Source organism: Ixodes scapularis, unplaced genomic scaffold, assembly GCF_016920785.2.
Source record: "Ixodes scapularis isolate PalLabHiFi unplaced genomic scaffold, ASM1692078v2 PGA_scaffold8__174_contigs__length_109621045, whole genome shotgun sequence".
Taxonomy (NCBI): Eukaryota; Metazoa; Arthropoda; class Arachnida; order Ixodida; family Ixodidae; genus Ixodes; species Ixodes scapularis.
Window position 1 is genome coordinate 36,623,755 of NW_024609883.1, and position 18,954 is coordinate 36,642,708.

General features: G+C 43.8%; 1 protein-coding gene across 1 annotated transcript in view; it reads left to right on the forward strand.

Annotated features, from left to right (window-relative positions):
- The window catches only part of LOC121833555 (SCY1-like protein 2), a 97,649-nt gene that overhangs the window by 35,596 nt on the left and 43,099 nt on the right, over positions 1 to 18,954 (forward strand). The window contains exons 5-6 of the mRNA XM_042286958.1: positions 4,770 to 4,886; positions 14,141 to 14,266. Coding sequence (XP_042142892.1) covers positions 4,770 to 4,886; positions 14,141 to 14,266 — 243 coding nt within the window. The remainder of the gene's footprint in view (positions 1 to 4,769; positions 4,887 to 14,140; positions 14,267 to 18,954) is intronic.

Here is an 18,954-nt window from a genome sequence, read left to right on the forward strand (position 1 = left end):
TTCAGTTTTTAAAATGAGATTTGGGAGCTGTGGGTGCGAGGCATCAAGAGTTTCCACAAGCGTAATTTCCCACAATAAAAAAAATATAGATATCTTTTTTTTTTTTTAAATAAAATCTACATCTAACGCGCCTGTAAATGCATGGGGGTGGTGGCTGGTGTGACCCGACAATTCCTGAGTAAATGCGGAACATTTGTGTGAATTTGAGAAATTTTTATTTTTGTTCGTTTATCTTTGGAACAGACAACTACTCACTGTACACTTCAGTTGTCAGTAGTTTACATACGCATCCATTTCCTACCAATAGGTTTGCATGTCAGTGAGTAGAGCGATAATACTAGTATCACACAGTACGCATACTTTTTTTTTTGCATGTGACATGCATATAGTGCATGTCACATATAGTGGTTTTCAGAAGCCCATGTAATTTAACTGGCTTCTGGAAGCACTCCAAAGCTCGCCATTTTGTCGAGGTAGTTCATGACGTCTTGGTAGGTGGGAGCTTGACTGCTGATAAAGGAAGCGAACGCATCAATCTCGGCGTGCAGCAGAAGGTTCACACCCGGATGTACTAATAGCCTGCATCATGTGTGATTATAACAATAGATCCTTCCACGTGGCTTTCTGTTCTTGTAGGGTAAGCGTATTGCACCACGAATCTGGTCACTTCGTCAAAATTTTATTGGTCTCTGGACAACTGGAAGAAGGACAATTCGTCCCGATTCGCAGAATGAAGAATGGGGCGAAAGTCCCCGTTTGTCGAACTGTCGTAAAAAGTTGATTAGGGTTGGGTGTGTAGATTGCCGGTGACAGTGGGCGTCAACAGTGAGACCTTCTTTTCAAAAAAGAGAGGAGGACAAATACAGCTCTCAGAATTGGCAAGGGTCCGATAGTGAATCATACCCGGGTTATTCAAAATGATAAAAGTCGGGTTCTCCGTGAGTATGTTCACCCGCAACTCTAGCAATATGGAATTTGGGAAAACCGAGCGAGGGGTTGACCTCCTGATGCCGTGGTCATATGTGCACTTGTAATGTACGCATATGAATAAATAACGCTCGCACTGTCGCAGCGGCTCTGTGACTGAGTTAGAATTAGTTGAAATCCAATCGCAGCCTTGGTATGCTACCTGGGCGTGTATCGGTGCGATTGCTGCATGCCACGTGACCAGGAAAGGCAGAAACGACGGAAGCCAACCCTAAAAAAATATCGTAATAATTATTAATATTACCTACTAGTTGCTTAATACATGGTTCACTGCGACAGCAATCGCTTTGGTGGCCGAAGCATGCGAAATTAATCGTCGCGATAAGCGTCAACGCACAATCACCGGACAAAAGCTCACTAATTGAGGAGATTAGCTGCACAAAGGCTTAATGGGAGGAACGTTGTATTCTATCACTGATTTTGATATGAGGATCGAATTTTTGTTTCTGGGGACCGAGAAGTCCAGTCAGAAATGTCTAAATCTTTCACGTTCGTTCTGTAAAAAAGAAGAAAACAAAAAGTGCAATTTAGAGTAATTACACGTACTACACCGACTGCACCTAATAATAATTATAATACTAAAAATTCAATCAGGCGCTTTTCTCCCATGCGAGGGACATCATCTTTGCGGGACTAGGGACACGAATAAGAAAAATATAGCAACTCGTACAATACGAAAAAACGGTGGCTGAGGACGCTCGTGGGTCCCACATTTGTTTCCGGTCCAGAGGTACGACCTTCTAAAATCAAACGCGTGACAGGTTGTCAATGGTCAACGAGTTCGGTCTTTGATCTTGTAGCATGTTTGACCTTTTAAACGTCTTTTTTTTAAATTATAGATATCATCTTTATATTTAGATATATAAAACGAACAATAAATTAATTGTTTTTGGGATTTTATGAAGTCTACAAAATATACCAGCATAATTTTAATTTCATTTTGGGGACTTCACAGAGGCAACGTCAGTGGGACAAGCTCAGCGGCATATCAAAATAGCCGTGCATCAAAAATCCCGGTACTGAAAAGCCCGGTGCCGAAGCGACCAAATACCGAAACGATCGCGTACCGATATCTCCGCACCGAAATGTCCGGTTCCCCATTTTATCGAACGCATTTTTCACCGCCGTAAATATCAGTAATCCTACAATTCAACAAAGAAATGTCTTCTAAACTCTTTGCAAGGTTCATTCTATATCCGTTGGATATTCAGACTCGTTGGACATTCAGGCTCGTTGGACATTCCGTCTCGGTTGGATCTTTCGTCTCGTTGGACATTCAGGCACGTTGGACATTCCGTCTCGATTGGATCTTTCGTCTCGTTGGACATTCAGGCACGTTGGACATTCCGTCTCGATTGGATCTTTCGTCTCGTTGTACATTCCGTCTCGCCTGTCACGTGACCGATTGGACATTCAGGCTCGTTGGACATTCAGTCTCGTTGGACATTCAGGCCATAAGCGCCGAAACAATTGCGCGCCGCGCAAAGTAGCGCGATATCGTCATTGCGATCACGGCTATGGTGTCTATATGAGTACGGTGTACTGCCGAGGGTGGCGCCACTGCAAGAGGAGCAACACGTCCCGATCCGCCAACAAAGCTTGGACCCCCCAATTATTAAGTGCAAGTGGGTAATTGTTTTGTTCGTTTTAAAATTACTTTTCTCACGTTTACAAATAAAACACTCATGTTTCTCAGGAGCTGATGCGACGTGGTATATACCTAAGCAATAGAATGAACCCTAAAATTTCGTTTCTGTTTCCGTTTAAAAGAAATAGAGGGAGGAATCCATCATTACGTGAATTTTCGACTGCGAGCTTGTCGGGCACGGTAAACGTTCGATGGAGGAATGATCGTCGCAATCAGTTGGCAAAAAAAAATAAACATACATTTTTGTATTACGTGTTGGGAAAGACATCTTGGAATTGCTGTTTATGACTTCCATGGATTGTACTAAGCCTTGATGCAAAACAATCGATTTCTTTTCAAGACGAGAGATAAGACAAAAATACTATTGTGTGCAGTAACCCTCAGGGTAATTATACTTTGTCTCATCCTAGATGTACTAAAAACCAAAGCCAAGGGCCGCCAGGTCCAATCACGTTCCGCGCTATACTATGACACACTTAACATTGATTAGAGGTGGACAAATAATCCTTGAATCCAAAAGCGCTCCATCATTTCTATAGCTTCGACGCTGCAAAGAGCCTATAGAAGTCGTGGCTTTCTTTGCGATGTAATACTGTTGAGTCACTCAGTGCTCTTCGATTTGAACCACTGTACACCCGTCCCCTTATCAGTGATCCGAGACGCGGGCACCGACACGTGCATCGAAGCGAAATATCGCACAACTTCTGAGTGGCTCGTGATTGGATCTGGCGGTCCGTAGCTTTTGCCTTTAGTCCATCGTAGGGGGAGACGAAGTATAGAGGCCGAACTACAATAAAATTGGAAATAACTCTGTGGCATGGTGAATCAAGGAGACGAACATCCAAAAGCGTCATTTCGAATATGTTTTAAACAAAAAGTACTCTTACTACGAAATTATCTCATTTTCATATTGTTTTTATATGTAGTAAAACCGGATATTATTAAGATTCGAATATATGTTCTTCTTTGTACACTCTTTAGGTAAAAAAAGTCAAGATCAGTTTCAAAGAAGAATTGCATATTCTTTTGTACTCAGATGGAAAAATCACGATTAACTTACCGCGTTAGGAAAGCACGTTGGTTATCGCGCAAATAAAATCAATGTCTCCAGTTCTCTTACCGCAGAAATTAGTGTTGTCATATCAGCAACCCACCTCATGATAAAAAAAAGCTCTGCTGATATGGTTGATTCAGATCAATAGCGGTTCAGTCTGATTTAATTTCTTTTTTATTGAGCAATTGTATTTATTTTGTACGGATGTATTGTCTTTCTTAATACGATACACTCATTCGTTAAAGCAGTTCCTGCGGAGCCTCAAGCAAACTTTGGCCAGAGGCACTTTACTTTTAGAGAGATAATAAAACAAAGCTTCCTTAATTTACTCGTTTCAGTGAATAATGGGTCTGACCAAGGCGCATTCTGAGCAGCAGCACGCAACTGCCTCATCGACTGGGTGTTTAAGATTGTTAGATTACAGTATATGCTATGAGAATCTATTGCCATAGTGATCGAAGTATCCTTTATGTGTTGTGTTTCCTAGATTTTTTATGTTTAGAATCTTCTCTTCGTTCATTTGCCGGGGCTTTGGAAATGGGAAAGCCTGCAAGGCCAACAAAAAATTCCTACACTGTTGTAGGCTAAAAGTAAGATCTGTCGTCTTGTCTGTACCTGCCTTTATTTTTTTCAGCAACTTAAAAGTGAACCCTCGGCCTTGAAATGAACCCCATACAATAAAGTGCAATTTGGACAGCTGAGTATGTTGATGACTACGTAATTTCTCGAAATTCCCGGTGGCAGCCACGCTATGAGCTGGTGTGACCAATCAAACTATCTCAAAAATGCAGCAATAGGGAGATCGTCAAGTGTTTTGGTTCATCGTGATAACAATTATGTGCATGGAAGGCCCAGTAACTTGCGATGTTTGCGCTGTTTGATTGCCCCTTAAACTCGTTTGCTTCGGTTGCGTCCCGACTTCAGGTGAAGTGAAGTATAGAATACCAACACTAAAGAGGGACATAGAAACTATGTCGTCGGCATTGTATTTCATGTCCCTCTTTCGTTCTCGTATTGGAATAAGTGCGCCGCAGCATATTCCAAAAAGTATATTGTTTCTTTTTTTCAATTTTCTTTCAGCTTGAGGGCAGCCTGCACAACATGCTGGACCGAGTGCCGCACCACCTTCAGGAACCGCTGCAGGGGCTTCTACAGGTGGACCCCAGGCGAAGGCCCAACGCCCAGAACTTCTCCATGGTACGCGGATGTCCTTGTAAAAGTGAAAACTCGAATTTTATTCGTGCTTACTTTTGGAGACGTGTACTTTTCCAGTGACTTTATACACCCTAAGAAATCTGTTACTGGAAAACGCAATTGATTAAAATTACAGTAACCCTTGGTTAAAACGTGTCAATTACATTACTTGATTATTTGTGATGAAAAGTAATTTACCGTTAATTTTCCTATTACTTCACATACCGAACACAAATTTATCTGCCGGTTTTACCAAAAAACGTATAGATTGTTCGGTTTAAGATTAGAATTACCGTTTCACAAGGTACTTATCTTCTCAATCCGCCGGTTTTGGTACATCCACGTAGTTCTTGTCGTTCGAGCTACATTCCGATTAACATTGCTTTTTTTTTACCGTTAATCAGGCAGCCCGTACAGAAAGGTCATTCCACTTTATCGTTTTATTCAGTGTACATGTCCGCAAACCGCATTCTCTCCGATCTCATTGATCACGCGTCAAGACGTGAACGCGTGTCGGTCAAGGCGTTTCATCAGGATTCTCGTGACAGTTTCCGTTTTTCAGCCATTTCGTCTGGTGCGAAAGAAACGTTTATTACGGGCCAAATCGCACCACAGAAAGCCGACCCAAACTAAAGTCCCAAAAAGTTACCGGCCAAGCCGTTTCCGTTCTTATGTAAACAAAGGACAGGCAAAGCGGGTGCTCGGGAAGTAGAGAGGGACAGGATAAATAAGGCAGAGTCAGCGACCTGCAGTATCCTCCTAATCTTTCCCTAACGCTCGAAACGTTTTCAAATATTAACGCGTACGAAAGTAGGGTATCAATTGTTCCTTTAGGTGCTTTCTTTTTGCACACAGAGTATATACATAAAGACAAAAATTGTATTGCAGCAAAAGAAGGAAAAGAAGAGAAAAGTGGGGGGGGGGGGGGGGGGGGGGGGTGTTCACGGGAACATCGGCGTCCGCACGCCATGTTATATTAAAATCATTAAAGCATGGCGCCTCGAGCGTTCGTTTGACGACCATAGTTCCGGCCGGTTCTCTGTACACTTTGTTTTGCATTATGATAGACCGCCCAGGACGAAACAACGAGCCATCGAAGCCAGTCGAATGTCGCGTGAGTATCGCGTGACCATCGGGCGGGGGGTGCGACGACGCATAGGGGACGCGTAGTCACGTGACAAGTTTCACAGGCCTTGATTGGCTGGGATGGCTCGTGGTGTCCGTCGCGGTCCATCCCTAAAGGGAAACGGAGTGTAGGAGAGGGGGAGAGTTTCGTCGCCGCGCGGCTTCGACGGCAACAGTGCAGACGCTGAATTATTCACACCACGACGCGCCATTTCTCAGCATTGGGTGTACGGGAGGCAAAAAAAAAGGAGTTGGGGAAGGAGGGGGAGAGGAAAATGGGGAAAGAAGAGAAAGAGAGAGAAAAATAATAATGAGAGAAGGGACGAGAACAGGTGGGGTGTAGATCTTGTATTGCGCAGCGCCATGTCGTGGGCTTCCAATCGAAGTTTGAAGTCTATTTGTTCTGGAAGACAGATTTTTGTTTGTTTATCTTTTTTGCTGTTGTTTTTTTGTGGGACGTGTTCCACGAAATGGTGTCGTAAAGGCAACGATTGCGGAGCTAGTGACTGCTGTGAAGCGACTGTGGAGAATCGCTCTGCAACGTAATCGAAACCGGACGGACGGTTTATAAGTTTAAATTTCGTTTATTCTTGATTTTGAGTTAAGGATATTTTTTACGTGTGTGCGTGCGTGCGTGACTGCGTGCGAGCGTGCGCGTCCGTGCGTGCGTGCATGCGTGCGTGTGTTTGTGCGTGTTTTGTTTACCGAGGCATTTTGTGTTGTGGCGGCATACGACGACTTACGATTGGCCGGATTTTTGGACGGTGGGATCTCCGACGACGTAGTTTGAGTATTTTCGCGACAAGTAATGGGGTAAGCCCCCGATCAAATTTAGTCTCCGACAGTATGGGATGAATTCGGCCGATCTGGCCCATCCTGGCCTTGAAACATACGTGGTCCGGTTCTTAAGGTAGTTGTCAAATATTCTTGAAGCATATGACCTTTTGAGATAAGGCTCACGATATAACCTTCCGCTGGCCCCCTGGCGTGAAAGGCTGGATTATGTAACGCACGCATCAAAACTAAACACCGTTAAAAAAATATATTCTAGAAGTATGTGGCATATAGCAAGAAAGCATGAACATTTTTACTTAATAGATGCGTTATTTGAATTTGTTCGACTTGGCCGTTTTTAATACATGTTAGAATTAAAATCATTTATCACGTATAGCCTTGCAGAACTAACCAGCTTTAAATTGGAAGTTTAGTATAAAAGATTGAGCGCTGTGCCCTATATTTTTATGACAAGGCTGTCAATATGCATTATAATTAAATAACAAAAATTCCCTGCGTAAATGCCCAGAAACGAACAATGTAGTGTAATGGAGGACGCTGACATTTATCCCCTGTTCACTTCATATGCTACATGAAAAATAAAGTTTACTACGAATCCCATCTGGCGAAACTCTTTAGCGGTACTAAAAATACGGCATGTTTTTTTCTTTTTTTTCTTTCTCATCAAAAAGAAGAGTTTATGGCACTGGCTGTTATTTTGAACGCGGGTTGACCAATCCAGGTTGCTTGTCGCAGCTGTTACCTTTGACACTTTAAGAACGCCTGGTGGGCCCTGCAATTGATTCTGGTCTCGTCGGCGTTTCGTTGGACATATTTTTCACAAAGAAAGCTGCAGATTTACTTTACGCACTTGGAATGTCGACAGGCTCGGATCTAGACACCATTCGTAAGAAAGGTTTCAAATGTTGAGTGGAACAGTGCCACATAAAAGCAGGTACTGAAATCGGCGCAGTTTGGTGCCTTTCAATTTTCGCTTTGCAGCCTTTGTGCTTTAGGTTGTACCAGTTTAGTTCAATAAACTGCCAACCAAATGTGCGTTAACGTTTATATATTTTTGCTTTTAAATTCGAAGGGGTTCTTCTTTTCGATTTTATGACGTTGCCTCTTAATAGTTTTTTGAACACGAGTTTATAGATTGAACACGCACGGTTTATTGAGCAGTTTTTTTCCCAAGGCACAACCAACCCTTTCTTTCTTTTTTCAACAAATGTTTTTGATGAATCAGTCACCATTCTGAAGCGGGAAAGGGGGTGGGGGTGAAATTTTTATTTAAGAATGCGACGGTCAGATGCCGATTAAAACTTCTATACTTGGTTTCACCTTAAAGGGGTGAAGCAACGGTTTTTTTGCTCTGCTGCAATAGTGCTTAGAACGAACACCTGGCATTAATGACTTATGAAACACGCGTTAAGTTTTCGCCACACGCAATACATAGCTTGCAAGTGTCGCGACTGTTGCGTACTGATTGTAATTTCTACCTACTGGTTTCTTTAAACTACAACTTCGGTGGTGTACAACTAACACGGCGAACCGAAAGCTAGCGGTGCATAAAATACTAACATGGCCATTAATGACGTCAAATGCAAGCTATACATAGAAGTCGCAAAAAAAAAATTAAAGGAAAACGAGAAGCGTTCACCCGCAAAACTTGCAGCCAGACAAGTGGCCACGTGATCTGGAGCCAATTATACGCCGCAAATGTTGACCATAGCCACGCGCTGGGGTTGACGAAGCACAGGACACGCGCCGAGTTGCAAACATTGTTATGGTTGACTATTGTCATCATTGAAGTGATTGGACACGGGCCACAACCCGAATGCTTCTCCAGCCATTGATTACCAGGAGCCCGAATCGAGTGCTCACGCAATGCTCGGGTCCAGTCTATGAGCCGCATTCAAATGTCGTCACTGGGTGTACTGCGATCCCCCAGCTACGTCATAAATGTTTGTGAAAGAAAGAAAACGCTCGCTTTTGTCCTTAAAGTTACACCACAACAAAGAAGTTTCTTGGTCAGTGAAGTTTTGTACGAGTATAATTGGGCCCCACTAGTGTCAGTACGCTCGTATAAAGTGAAACACAGTCCAAGAGAATATCGTTGCAGGACTCCTTTAAAGTAGCCTTGAAACTTTTTTTTTTTTTAACTTTCGCTATATTTACTTAGAATCCCTCCCTCTTTTACGTTAATAACTTAATAGACTTGCCTCAGTTTTTATTTTTAAGCAATGGCACTCGTCAAAATAATTCGAGAAATATGAGCATCGTTCATCCCCTTAACTCGTAGCCAGAAAAATAAACCACGTGGCCTGGTTCCTATCCTGTGCCGCCATCGTTAATCACACTCACGCTCTGGGGTTGACGAAGTAGAGAACGCATGCTGAGCTCCAGGCATTGTTAGAGCTCGGTCATTCTCATCACCGCAGTGGTCGGACACGAGCCACTACCCGAGTGTCCGCCGAGGCACTGTCTGTTGCGAGCCGAAGTCCAGTGTTCACGCAGTTCCCGTGTCGAATGCATGAGCCGCGCTCGACTGTCGTCAGGCGGCTGGTTTCGATCCCACAATTACGTCATCGAGATTTTGCGAAGGCAAGGCTGAAAGAAACAGTCCCCTTTCGTCCTCGCAATTTCACCGCAAAAAAAAACCAAAAAAAACAAGCTTCCGAATCAGTGGCTGTCTGTGCGAAAATACTGGGGCCAAACTAGAACCAGTACGGCACTGTAAAGTCACAAACATTCTAAACCGATGTCGTTTCAACACCCCTTTAAATCTAGAAGCAGTCGACGGTACGAGCTGATGGAAACCAACCAGATTGTGTGAAAACCGCATTATCATGGTGTTTGTCGTGTTTTCGTACGTGTTCCATAATCGCTGAACAAATCGTAAACAGAAAAGGCCCAGTGTTTTCCACTTTTAACGCTGCTCGATCGGTATACCATTAGCTTGTAGCATCGGCTGTGTCTCGACCTTTGCTGAAATAAAGTGAACACCAACACAGTGTTTCCAAACAAGCCCGCTTTGCCCACACCAGGCGCGGGCACTAAGCGTGCGCAGAAACGAAATTCGGGAGGAGTGAAGCTCCTGCGCATGCGTAGTACCGACAGCAGCGCCACCGCAGTGGTGTGACGTCAGTGAGCCGAGTTGGTCTATAAGCATTGCTCTTTTTGGTTCTGGCGCGGCACTGGGTGAACTCTCGCGTGGCACGTTTTCATGGCGAGAAACGCGGAAGGCATGAAATTATATTTGACAATGAAAGCTTTGTCGATGGCGTGTGCCTCCAGGTTTTTATTAAAAGATCACATGTTTCGTCTTTTTTTTTTTCAACTCATATCTCTCGCTCTCAAATGACTATTTCTTGACACATAGGAACCTATACTCGATTTTTTTTGTGTGTTTTCGCGAAGTTCGAGTTTCGGCTATACGAGGATATACGACGAGTACTAAATATTGAGATTGTGAAATCTACTTTGTGTATTTATTACCATTGGAAATGGCCAGTTATGTATTTTTTTCCATCAGCGGACCACTCTGTCGGGAAATATTTTACAGGTTCCGATGTACTCCAAAATTAGGTCTTTGCAAAACTTGGGTCGTTTGCACTATACAAATATTCATAACTCGAAATATACATATAAAATAATCGCGTGTAAAAACGTAGTAATGTCAAAGCATTTGTATCGCGCAAGATAGTAAAATAATACGAAGAAAAAAGCCATAATCCACATTCTCTTGCGACAAGCGAAGTCTAGATTGCTTAGCTAGCCAAATGCTTTCAATAAACCTTCTTGGCAACTTGTAGTGCAGATATCGCTGTTATAATAAATCAAGGGCGTTGCCTCTAAGATTTTCCCCTATGTATAGTCAGTAACAGTTTAAGAAACACAAGGTTTGACTTTACATGTTCCCGTTTCTTGTTCTGCGAATTATGCTACCATCTCATCGGCCGAGGACCAATAATAAGATGCTGAAGGCCCGTCCCTGCATTCCCTGAGCTTTCAAAGACCAAAGTCAGAACCAAAAACACCTCTTGTCCATGATTAAAAAAAAAAAAAGTACTATACTGACCGCTCTCAAACAATCTTTCAAGAGCCGCAATCGAAATGCACGCATCAACATCCCAATATCCCATGCGGCGTGCATGGTACGCGTGGATTAAAAGAGTCAGCAAAGGACCCCGGGAACATTCGACTCCCCTAATGAGTTAGCCGTACGACAAGAGTGATTTATGGCAGGACGTTCAGGCTGTATTATTCCGGGCGGCCGGTTTTCCGCGTACCGGGGACAATCATGGGCCGAGCGGGCAAGCTTTCCGAACGACACAATCCTAACTCGGTGCTTATACTAGAGGCGCAGCTGCCTACGCGCAAAGTCGACATGAACTGCCGTTATGTCCGAGATCCGTAATTTACAGCGGTCCGGGAATCGGGAATCGGGGATCGTATCACTGTTAGAGGTTTCATGTGGGTTTGTGTGCGCGAGTACGACCATAAGTCTGATTGAACCAATCATACTCTTCAAAGCGTGCACTTCATCTCCCTTTTGTCTGTCTGTGTGTATCTGTGTGTGCACCCGCTTGTCTTCGTGGCGGCCTCATTTGAAACAAAGGGTTTGGAAGCGAGGCCGATTCGGCGATCCCATAACAGTTTTAACCTATAGAGTCGCTGGTAGCTTCAGAAGTGCAGGGCTGGCTTGGCTTATAGTGCTCACGCTCCTTGCTTTGAGATTGGTTCCTTGACGTTGTTATTGGTTCATCCTCCGATTTTATTGGATGCGGAGCGATAAGGCACTCTCAGAAATGAGGGGTGTACTACTTACACCCCTTCTCTCTTATATACCACCCCAAACTACATTTCGACGTTCAGTGTGCTAACGTCGAACTAGCGATACAAACTTTTACGAGCCGCTTGGTAGCTCTGTGATATAACTTACTTAAGAGCTAGTGTATAGGTATCAAAGACTAGAGAGAGAAAAACTCACACTGAGGCTTTGTAGCAGGGCGAACGTAACCTTGAGAGTTTTCATGTAATAGGTACATTAGCTATCTTAATAAGTTGTATCACTCAACTATCAAGCAGATCGTGAAAGTTGGTATCGTCGGTGCGACGTCACTTGACGAAACGTCGAATCGTACCCCTTGGGGTACTTTATATGGGACAAGGGGTGTAAGTACTACACCCCCTATTTCTGGGAGTGTAGGTATGCTCCGGATCATCCAATTCTTGCGCTTCCTAAGTACAGAGACAAAAGTCAAGATTAGGTATTACTATTTCAGTGCCCAGTGATTCGGCATTACTAGGGGGTCATATCACGCACTCGACGTGTGGGATGCCGTGGGATTGCTGAAATCACTAAGTGGGCGATTTAGGGAGCTCACAACTGCAATCCTCCAGTGTACACTTAAGTTTAAGTCACAGCGCTCTCAAAAGTTAGAAGACACAGATACAGACAAACTGACTAAAAAAAGTGCAAGGTCACGGCGTCCTCAGTGCGCGTGATTACTTTAGCCGTTTATGAACTTCGCACAGATATAGGGGCTTGGTTCACCAACTCAATTCATCAATGCGTCGTTCCGTCAAGTTACGTAGTACCGACCATACCAACTTTAGATTTTCAAGATATGAAATGTATGGAAATTGACGTTCCACTCCTGCACAGCGCTAAAAGGGCGCACAGGATTTACATATACAATACAATATTAACGTCGGCTGCGCTTTGATTTGCGCTGAAGCGAAGAATATACCTTGTTTCAGCTTAAGTCCAAACGTATGCGACGCTGCGAGGTAATGTTACTAATCAATGACCCTCAAGAGGGCATGCCACTCATCCTTTCCTGTAGTACATGACTGGTCCAGCGATAATAGAACACGTATGAAAACTTGACGAACGCTACAATGGTGCGGCTTTGATGCTGTATGATTGGGCCCATCAGCTGGTGACGTCGGATACGTCTGAACTTCAGGTAAAACAAAGTAAAACACTGTAACTTTTTTTTCTTTGAATTATCTGAAACTTTAAGTTTTCAGGCTATTTATGCCTTGGGCTCGGCAATTTTAATGCTCAGATGAGAAAACGAATTTATATTTGGTTTTTGCTGCGGGGGTGTGCTATTTGTTTCTTTCCTTATTTCTGACACAATGGAACTCAGAAAACGGGCAAAAGGCAGACACTCTGCCTTTTACCTTTTCTCGCGAGACGAGGAACCTATTTTTGGAAAACCAGGAGGCGATTCGTTCTGCTCTTCCGGCATCAAATCGAATTCAATAAAGATAAGGGAAGCTAAAGAGGTTCTTAAAAAAAAACGAGTTAGAGGGAAATTCTAGAGTATTTTTATACCGTGAAATTGAATATTCATTGTAAACCGGAGGACACGACAAAATAAAAAAAAAAACAAAAAAAAAACGGACAAGACAACTACAAGTCTCTTTTTATTTTGCCGTGTCTCCGGTTTGCGATGGAAGTTCTTCACCAGCTCGCCTGTGCTATTACCCTTTCTTCGTGAATTTGAATATCACGTTTGTTTTCCCCGAAGATGAAACAAAACGTGAAAAACACGAAAAACCTCCGACCAGTATCAAACGTCATAAAAGGATCGATCTTTTGGCCGCCAAGCGAGTGTCGCTCGTGTGCGTAGCGCGTGCAGTTGTAAGCTTGTCAGGTATATTTTCCCGCACTGAAACCAGTCGTGGCTTTTTTTTTCGTTTTTTACCTTTTCGAAAATAGCAAGACAGCGCGTGCATGGCCTTGGTAGGCGCTGAAAATGCGCGAAAACGTATAATCCGAAAACTCTTTTTTTTTTTTTTTTTGCGTAACGCTTCGGGAAGGAGCGGCTTTAGCGGTACTTTGAAAATTAATTTAAGGAACCTCCGTGCACCAAATTAAAAAAAAAATAATAATCTTGATATTCGGGATTGTGAAGGCACACTAGAGGTGGTTTAAGTGTCTTTACTCAAATAAAAAAACCTTTAGCTTCTCCTTAAGTTGTTTTTGATGAGTCATAAATGTATATTAGAAGGCACATGACTATGACAACTCATCATTTGTGTGCCTTCCTGACATAGTTTGCTTACCTAAGCAAATAATCAAGCCCTGTAAATTATATTACACATTTATGCATCATACACGCGTCTAAGCAAGGATATGCAATACCTGTTATTCTTATTGATGCATGTTTAATATGCTGCAAAAGCGGCATTAAAATATCGTATTGCGGAATTGGTACGACGAAAATGTCTCAAGGCTCGACAATGCCGTTTCTTCATCTTTATATTATTTCTTTGGATATATAAGCAATTCAAATAATTTTTCTCCATCTCTCGCTTTCGCTTTCTTTCTCTTTGTCCAGATTAAGTATTTTATGGATCCTGCCGTACACGGACTTCAGTACCTCGACGTCATTCAGATGAAGGACTCCACGCACAAGTCTCACTTCTATCACAGCCTCAAGACAGCGCTGCCAAACATACCCAAGGTGAGCTCACTCAGCGCCAAACCTAGCTCAATATTAAAGGGTACCCTCCACCCCCCCCTCCCGCCCCCCCCCCCCCCCCCCAAAAAAAAAAAAGAAAGTAAAAAATCTAAACAACAACAACTAAAAACACACACACACTTGATAGTTTGTGTTTGAGTAAAATATATTTATGTTCGACGAATAGAACAACTGCTTAGGGGGGTAATTATCACCCGATAATTACTTTTTTATTATATATTTTCACGTTTGTTTTCTTATATGTTTGGCAAATAAAATAAGGTGCGCTGAGGTTCTACTTTATAACCTGTAGTTCATACTGTCCAGTCGAAATGTTTATGTGCTAACACTCCTCTTCAATTAAAACAAAACAAAGAAGCTTCCAAGAACAAAGCTTCAGGAACCGCGACCTCCCATGTCCCGCTCGTATCTAGGTAGTATTGACAATCTGGATATTATCCTGGAATCTATTATTTAAACTTAAAGAGCACTTTCTAAATACTTATTTTGCGAGATAGCAGGATAAATTTGCAACGTCTTTTAACGTTTAGTACAACAATCATTCACTTGAAGGGATATGAGGTACGAAAATAGGAGGAAGAGAGAAGCAAGAAAGATGTTTCAATACTTTTTAACTAGCAAAAGCGTTTACTGAATTCAAACCAATACTGTCTAGTCTCAAAGAACAAAAAAAATAAAGGAAATGAGAAGTGAAACATACTAAAACAACAATAAATAATAAATGCCTTGAACAGAGTAGATTCACTATAGTTAACCTTTCTAAAATTACTTTTTTTTCGTACGAAGCAAAAGAAATACAATGAAATCTATATCAGACGAACTTTAGTTCAGATGATCGAATGCTATCATGTTATGCTATTTAACACTTCAGCTCCAGTATAGCAATCGCATTGGATTTTTTTTTTTCAAGCATGGCGCGTCAAATAAAATGAAAAGTCGCGTGTTGTTGTGGGCTCAGATGTTTCGGCGCTTTCAAAAAGCTGCCTCAATATTTCTTTCCTCCACATTTTCCTCTCACTAGAGTCACCGACATCTACAAGCGTAGGGTGTGGCCTATTATGGTCACGCTTCTTGGTTTGTGTAAATAAGACGGCTCGCTTCACCGATTTTTTCTTAAGATATCAGTGACTGCACCTAAGCCGCTCCCAGAGACGTGTCTTTGATCGCATTCTTCTAAATAAAAGCCGAAATAAAAATGCAAATAAAAATATATTTTTTGTTTTTGCGAGCATTGGAGCATGTTAATTGAGGTCGTGCTTCGAAAGGACAGATACGTATTTGACATTGAAGACCATATTGTCCTCAGGAAGAGCCTCACTCAAATTTCCCTCATGGTGCATTTAACCAGACTTTACTTCAGTTGTAACATTGACCGGAGCAGGGGTGACCGTGTTTAAGAACACCGGTTTCCACAAGGACCACGGGGACTGTACCGATACCACCAATGTTGTAGACGTTCTAGAGAAATATTTTTCTCTGGCCATGAAGTAATGAATACAGGACTTACTTGTTAAAATAAGCAATATTAATGCTCACCTTTTTGGAAGATGCACATTACGCTGTATTGTAAGTCCAGGAAGTCCTTATCTAACTTGGTACATGATTGCAGCAGTGAGGGAAGTTAGAAGCGTGCATATAGCGTAAGACGTAAGTAGTTCAACCAGTCCTACCCTAATTACAAACTATTTTAGAAATTTAGTGGTAGGTCTGCTTATCAACAAACATTCCTGCATAAAAAGGGATAAGATGTTGGGAGATCAGCTGATATTTCCAAAGAGGGTGAAGCATGTGGCGTAGGCAGAAAAACGGGGAGGGGGGGGGGGGGGGAGGTTGGGAGTGTCCGAAGCCCCCTCAAGTTTTCACGAGCTCCCCATTGCAATAACCCTGCAACGAGGCGCGGAGAGCGGACAAACACGGTCGCATGAGAAGCCGAGTAACTGCGTGATTAGCGCCGAAGACTGGCGTTTCTTTTTGTCCCAAAGCACAAGGAGACTTGAGTCATTTGAAGAAGGCGCTTGTACCCGCTTCTCCCCAATGTATGCAGTCGCGCCCACTTCAGGACTACACTCAAAAGAGGCAACAAAATGCAGCACCCGCTCTGATGCTCATCCGGTGCTCCCGTACTTTGTGCCGTACTATCGAGTATAAAAGGGTAACGTAAAGGTGACCTCTTTGCGTTGCCTTTCCTCTCAAAGCTCAGAATAAACAGGCCTTCCAAAATTCGGTATAGTTTGAGAAATCTTAGTAATTCCCCCAACGTGTTTTTACATAAAAAATATAATAAACACGCAGTCTTTGGAAAGTACTCTAAGTGCGTGGTACCTAAAGTACAACTTCAAATATGTTTAAAATCTTATACTTCATTTGAAGTACATTCTCTGAGCATACACTTTTACACAACTAAAGTATTTTTTCCGAGGAAAGTACAACTCCCGACTTCATAGTACACTGAAGCGAAAAAAAGAGACTCTAATCAAAGATTTAATAAACATTTACCCGACGTTTCGGGACCAGTTCGGTCCCTTATTCACGGGTGAATGACGTAAAGAAAAGAACACGCGTCGCTTAAATGCATATACGGATGTAGAGGGCTTTGCTCACGTCACGCAGTCCCAAGACGTAGACGCTGGGCAGGGAGCCCGGAGAACGATTCACGTTCCCCTTTTATGTTGGATAAACCAAGACTCAACGAAGAGCCGCTTTCGCCGATTCCTCTCCAAGGCCAGCACGGTGCTTCCCTCGAAGTCGACTGTGTGGCCGGCTGCATCTGCGTGCTCCGCGAGGGCGCTTGCCTCCACATCCTTCTTCCGGATATCATATTTGTGTCGCGTGAGCCTCTCTGCGAAGTTCTTGCTTTCGCCAACGTATGAGACCGGGGAATCTTTGCATGGTATGCGGTAGACCAAGCCTTAGGCCCTTTCTTAGGGGGGCCGAACCTTCGGGAGGAGGAGGCGATGACCGATTGTCGACCCGGGCTTATAAGTTACTGCTGCGCCCTAGGGGTGGATACCTTGAGTTCGCGAGTATCCGGCGAATAAACCGTTTAGAGTAGCCGTTCTTGCGGAGATCCGATGTTACGACATTGATTTCTTCCTGGAGGCCCTTCTTTGTGGAGCAGGTGGCGAAGGCGCGCCTGAAGAGTGCAGAGGCCACCGACGCTTTATGACATCGGGGATGGTGGGAATCAAACCCCAAGTATCTGCCAGTATGAATTGGCTTCCTGTGAACAAAGAAGCTTAGCCCACCGCCACTCCTGGTTACCAGTACATCCAGAAAGGCAAGGGAAGCTTTGTCTTCGCGTTCGACCGTGAATTGTAGCGACTCATCCACCGAGTTCAGGTGCTTTAAAAGACGATCCACCTCACTGGTTTTAACGACGCAGTAACAGTCGTCCACGTAACGCAGGAACATTCTGGGTTTAGGCTCGAAAGTGTCGAGAGCCTTGCGTTCGATGGCCTCCATTGTGAGGTTTGCCATTGTCACAGATATGGCTTCCCCCATGGTTGTGCCGCTGGTTTGCTTGTAGTACTTCCCGCTAAATGAAAGGTATGTGCTGCTCAAGCAGAGCTAAACTCGTCGGCACATCTCGTCAACCGTCACCACCTTCAAGCCTCATCTTACGTTCAACAAAAAGTGCAAAGACCTCGGCTTTGTGCCCAAGAGTCTCGGCCTCAAGCGTTTTGTCCACACCACTGAGGGACATAGCGTCATCGACCAGGCAGAACGCAGTCCTTTGTGTGCCCGGATCCACGAATGCCACAGCGCCATCAAAAGGAAAGACGTGGAACTCTTCTTCATGCGACGACAGCTGGAACGTCGAGTACCTGAGATGTTCCAGGCCCTGGATGCTTTGACCAGGGGCACCGCTTCCACGTGCTCTCGGACCAAAGAACAGGTACATGCAAAGAAGCTGACTGCACTTCAGCAGGACAACTCAGCTTCCAGCCTCCGCAGAGTCGACACAAGGTTCGTGTGCAATCTTTCATCGAGAGAGCTCTCTCCTTCAGAGACATCGGTACTGGCAAGAGGCCGGTGTTTTAACTTAACCACTCGCAAGCTCCGCCTCCCGGCTATGGTTGCGTCCATCGAAGACGGTCTCCGTGGGTAGGACCCGTCTACTCGCGAAAAGGCTCGATTGAAAGCCATCGGCGTCATATCTCAGGCTGTACAGCGGAAACCTCTCAATATTTCGGCAGAGGAAAACCAGGCCTTGCGCCGCCTCAAGGAAGACAAAAACATCGTAGTGTTTCGGGCAGACAAGGGAAACGCCACCCTCGTCATGGACAGCGAGACGTACGACCACAAAAGCTGCTTGAGCTCCTTGGCAGCAGTGCCTACACTTCCTTGCCAAGAGATCCCAAGAGAAAAGTCAAAGAAACGCTCAACAAAACACTGGCAATCAAATTCCAGTAATACCCTGACTTCCGGAGCCTTTACGTGAGGCTAATCTGCAGGAACTGATCCACCCCGGCGTTGTACGGTCTCCCCAAAATACACAAGGCCGGTGTACCACTTCGACCTATTACGGACTTCACAACGTCACCTTTGCGCGCCGTCTCCAACTATATCTCCACAGGTTTCTCTCACTCCTCACCGGAAAGACTCCAACGTACGTGCAGAACTCTAGTCATTTCATAGATCTTGTTTCCGGTTTAGAGCTATGTGACGAC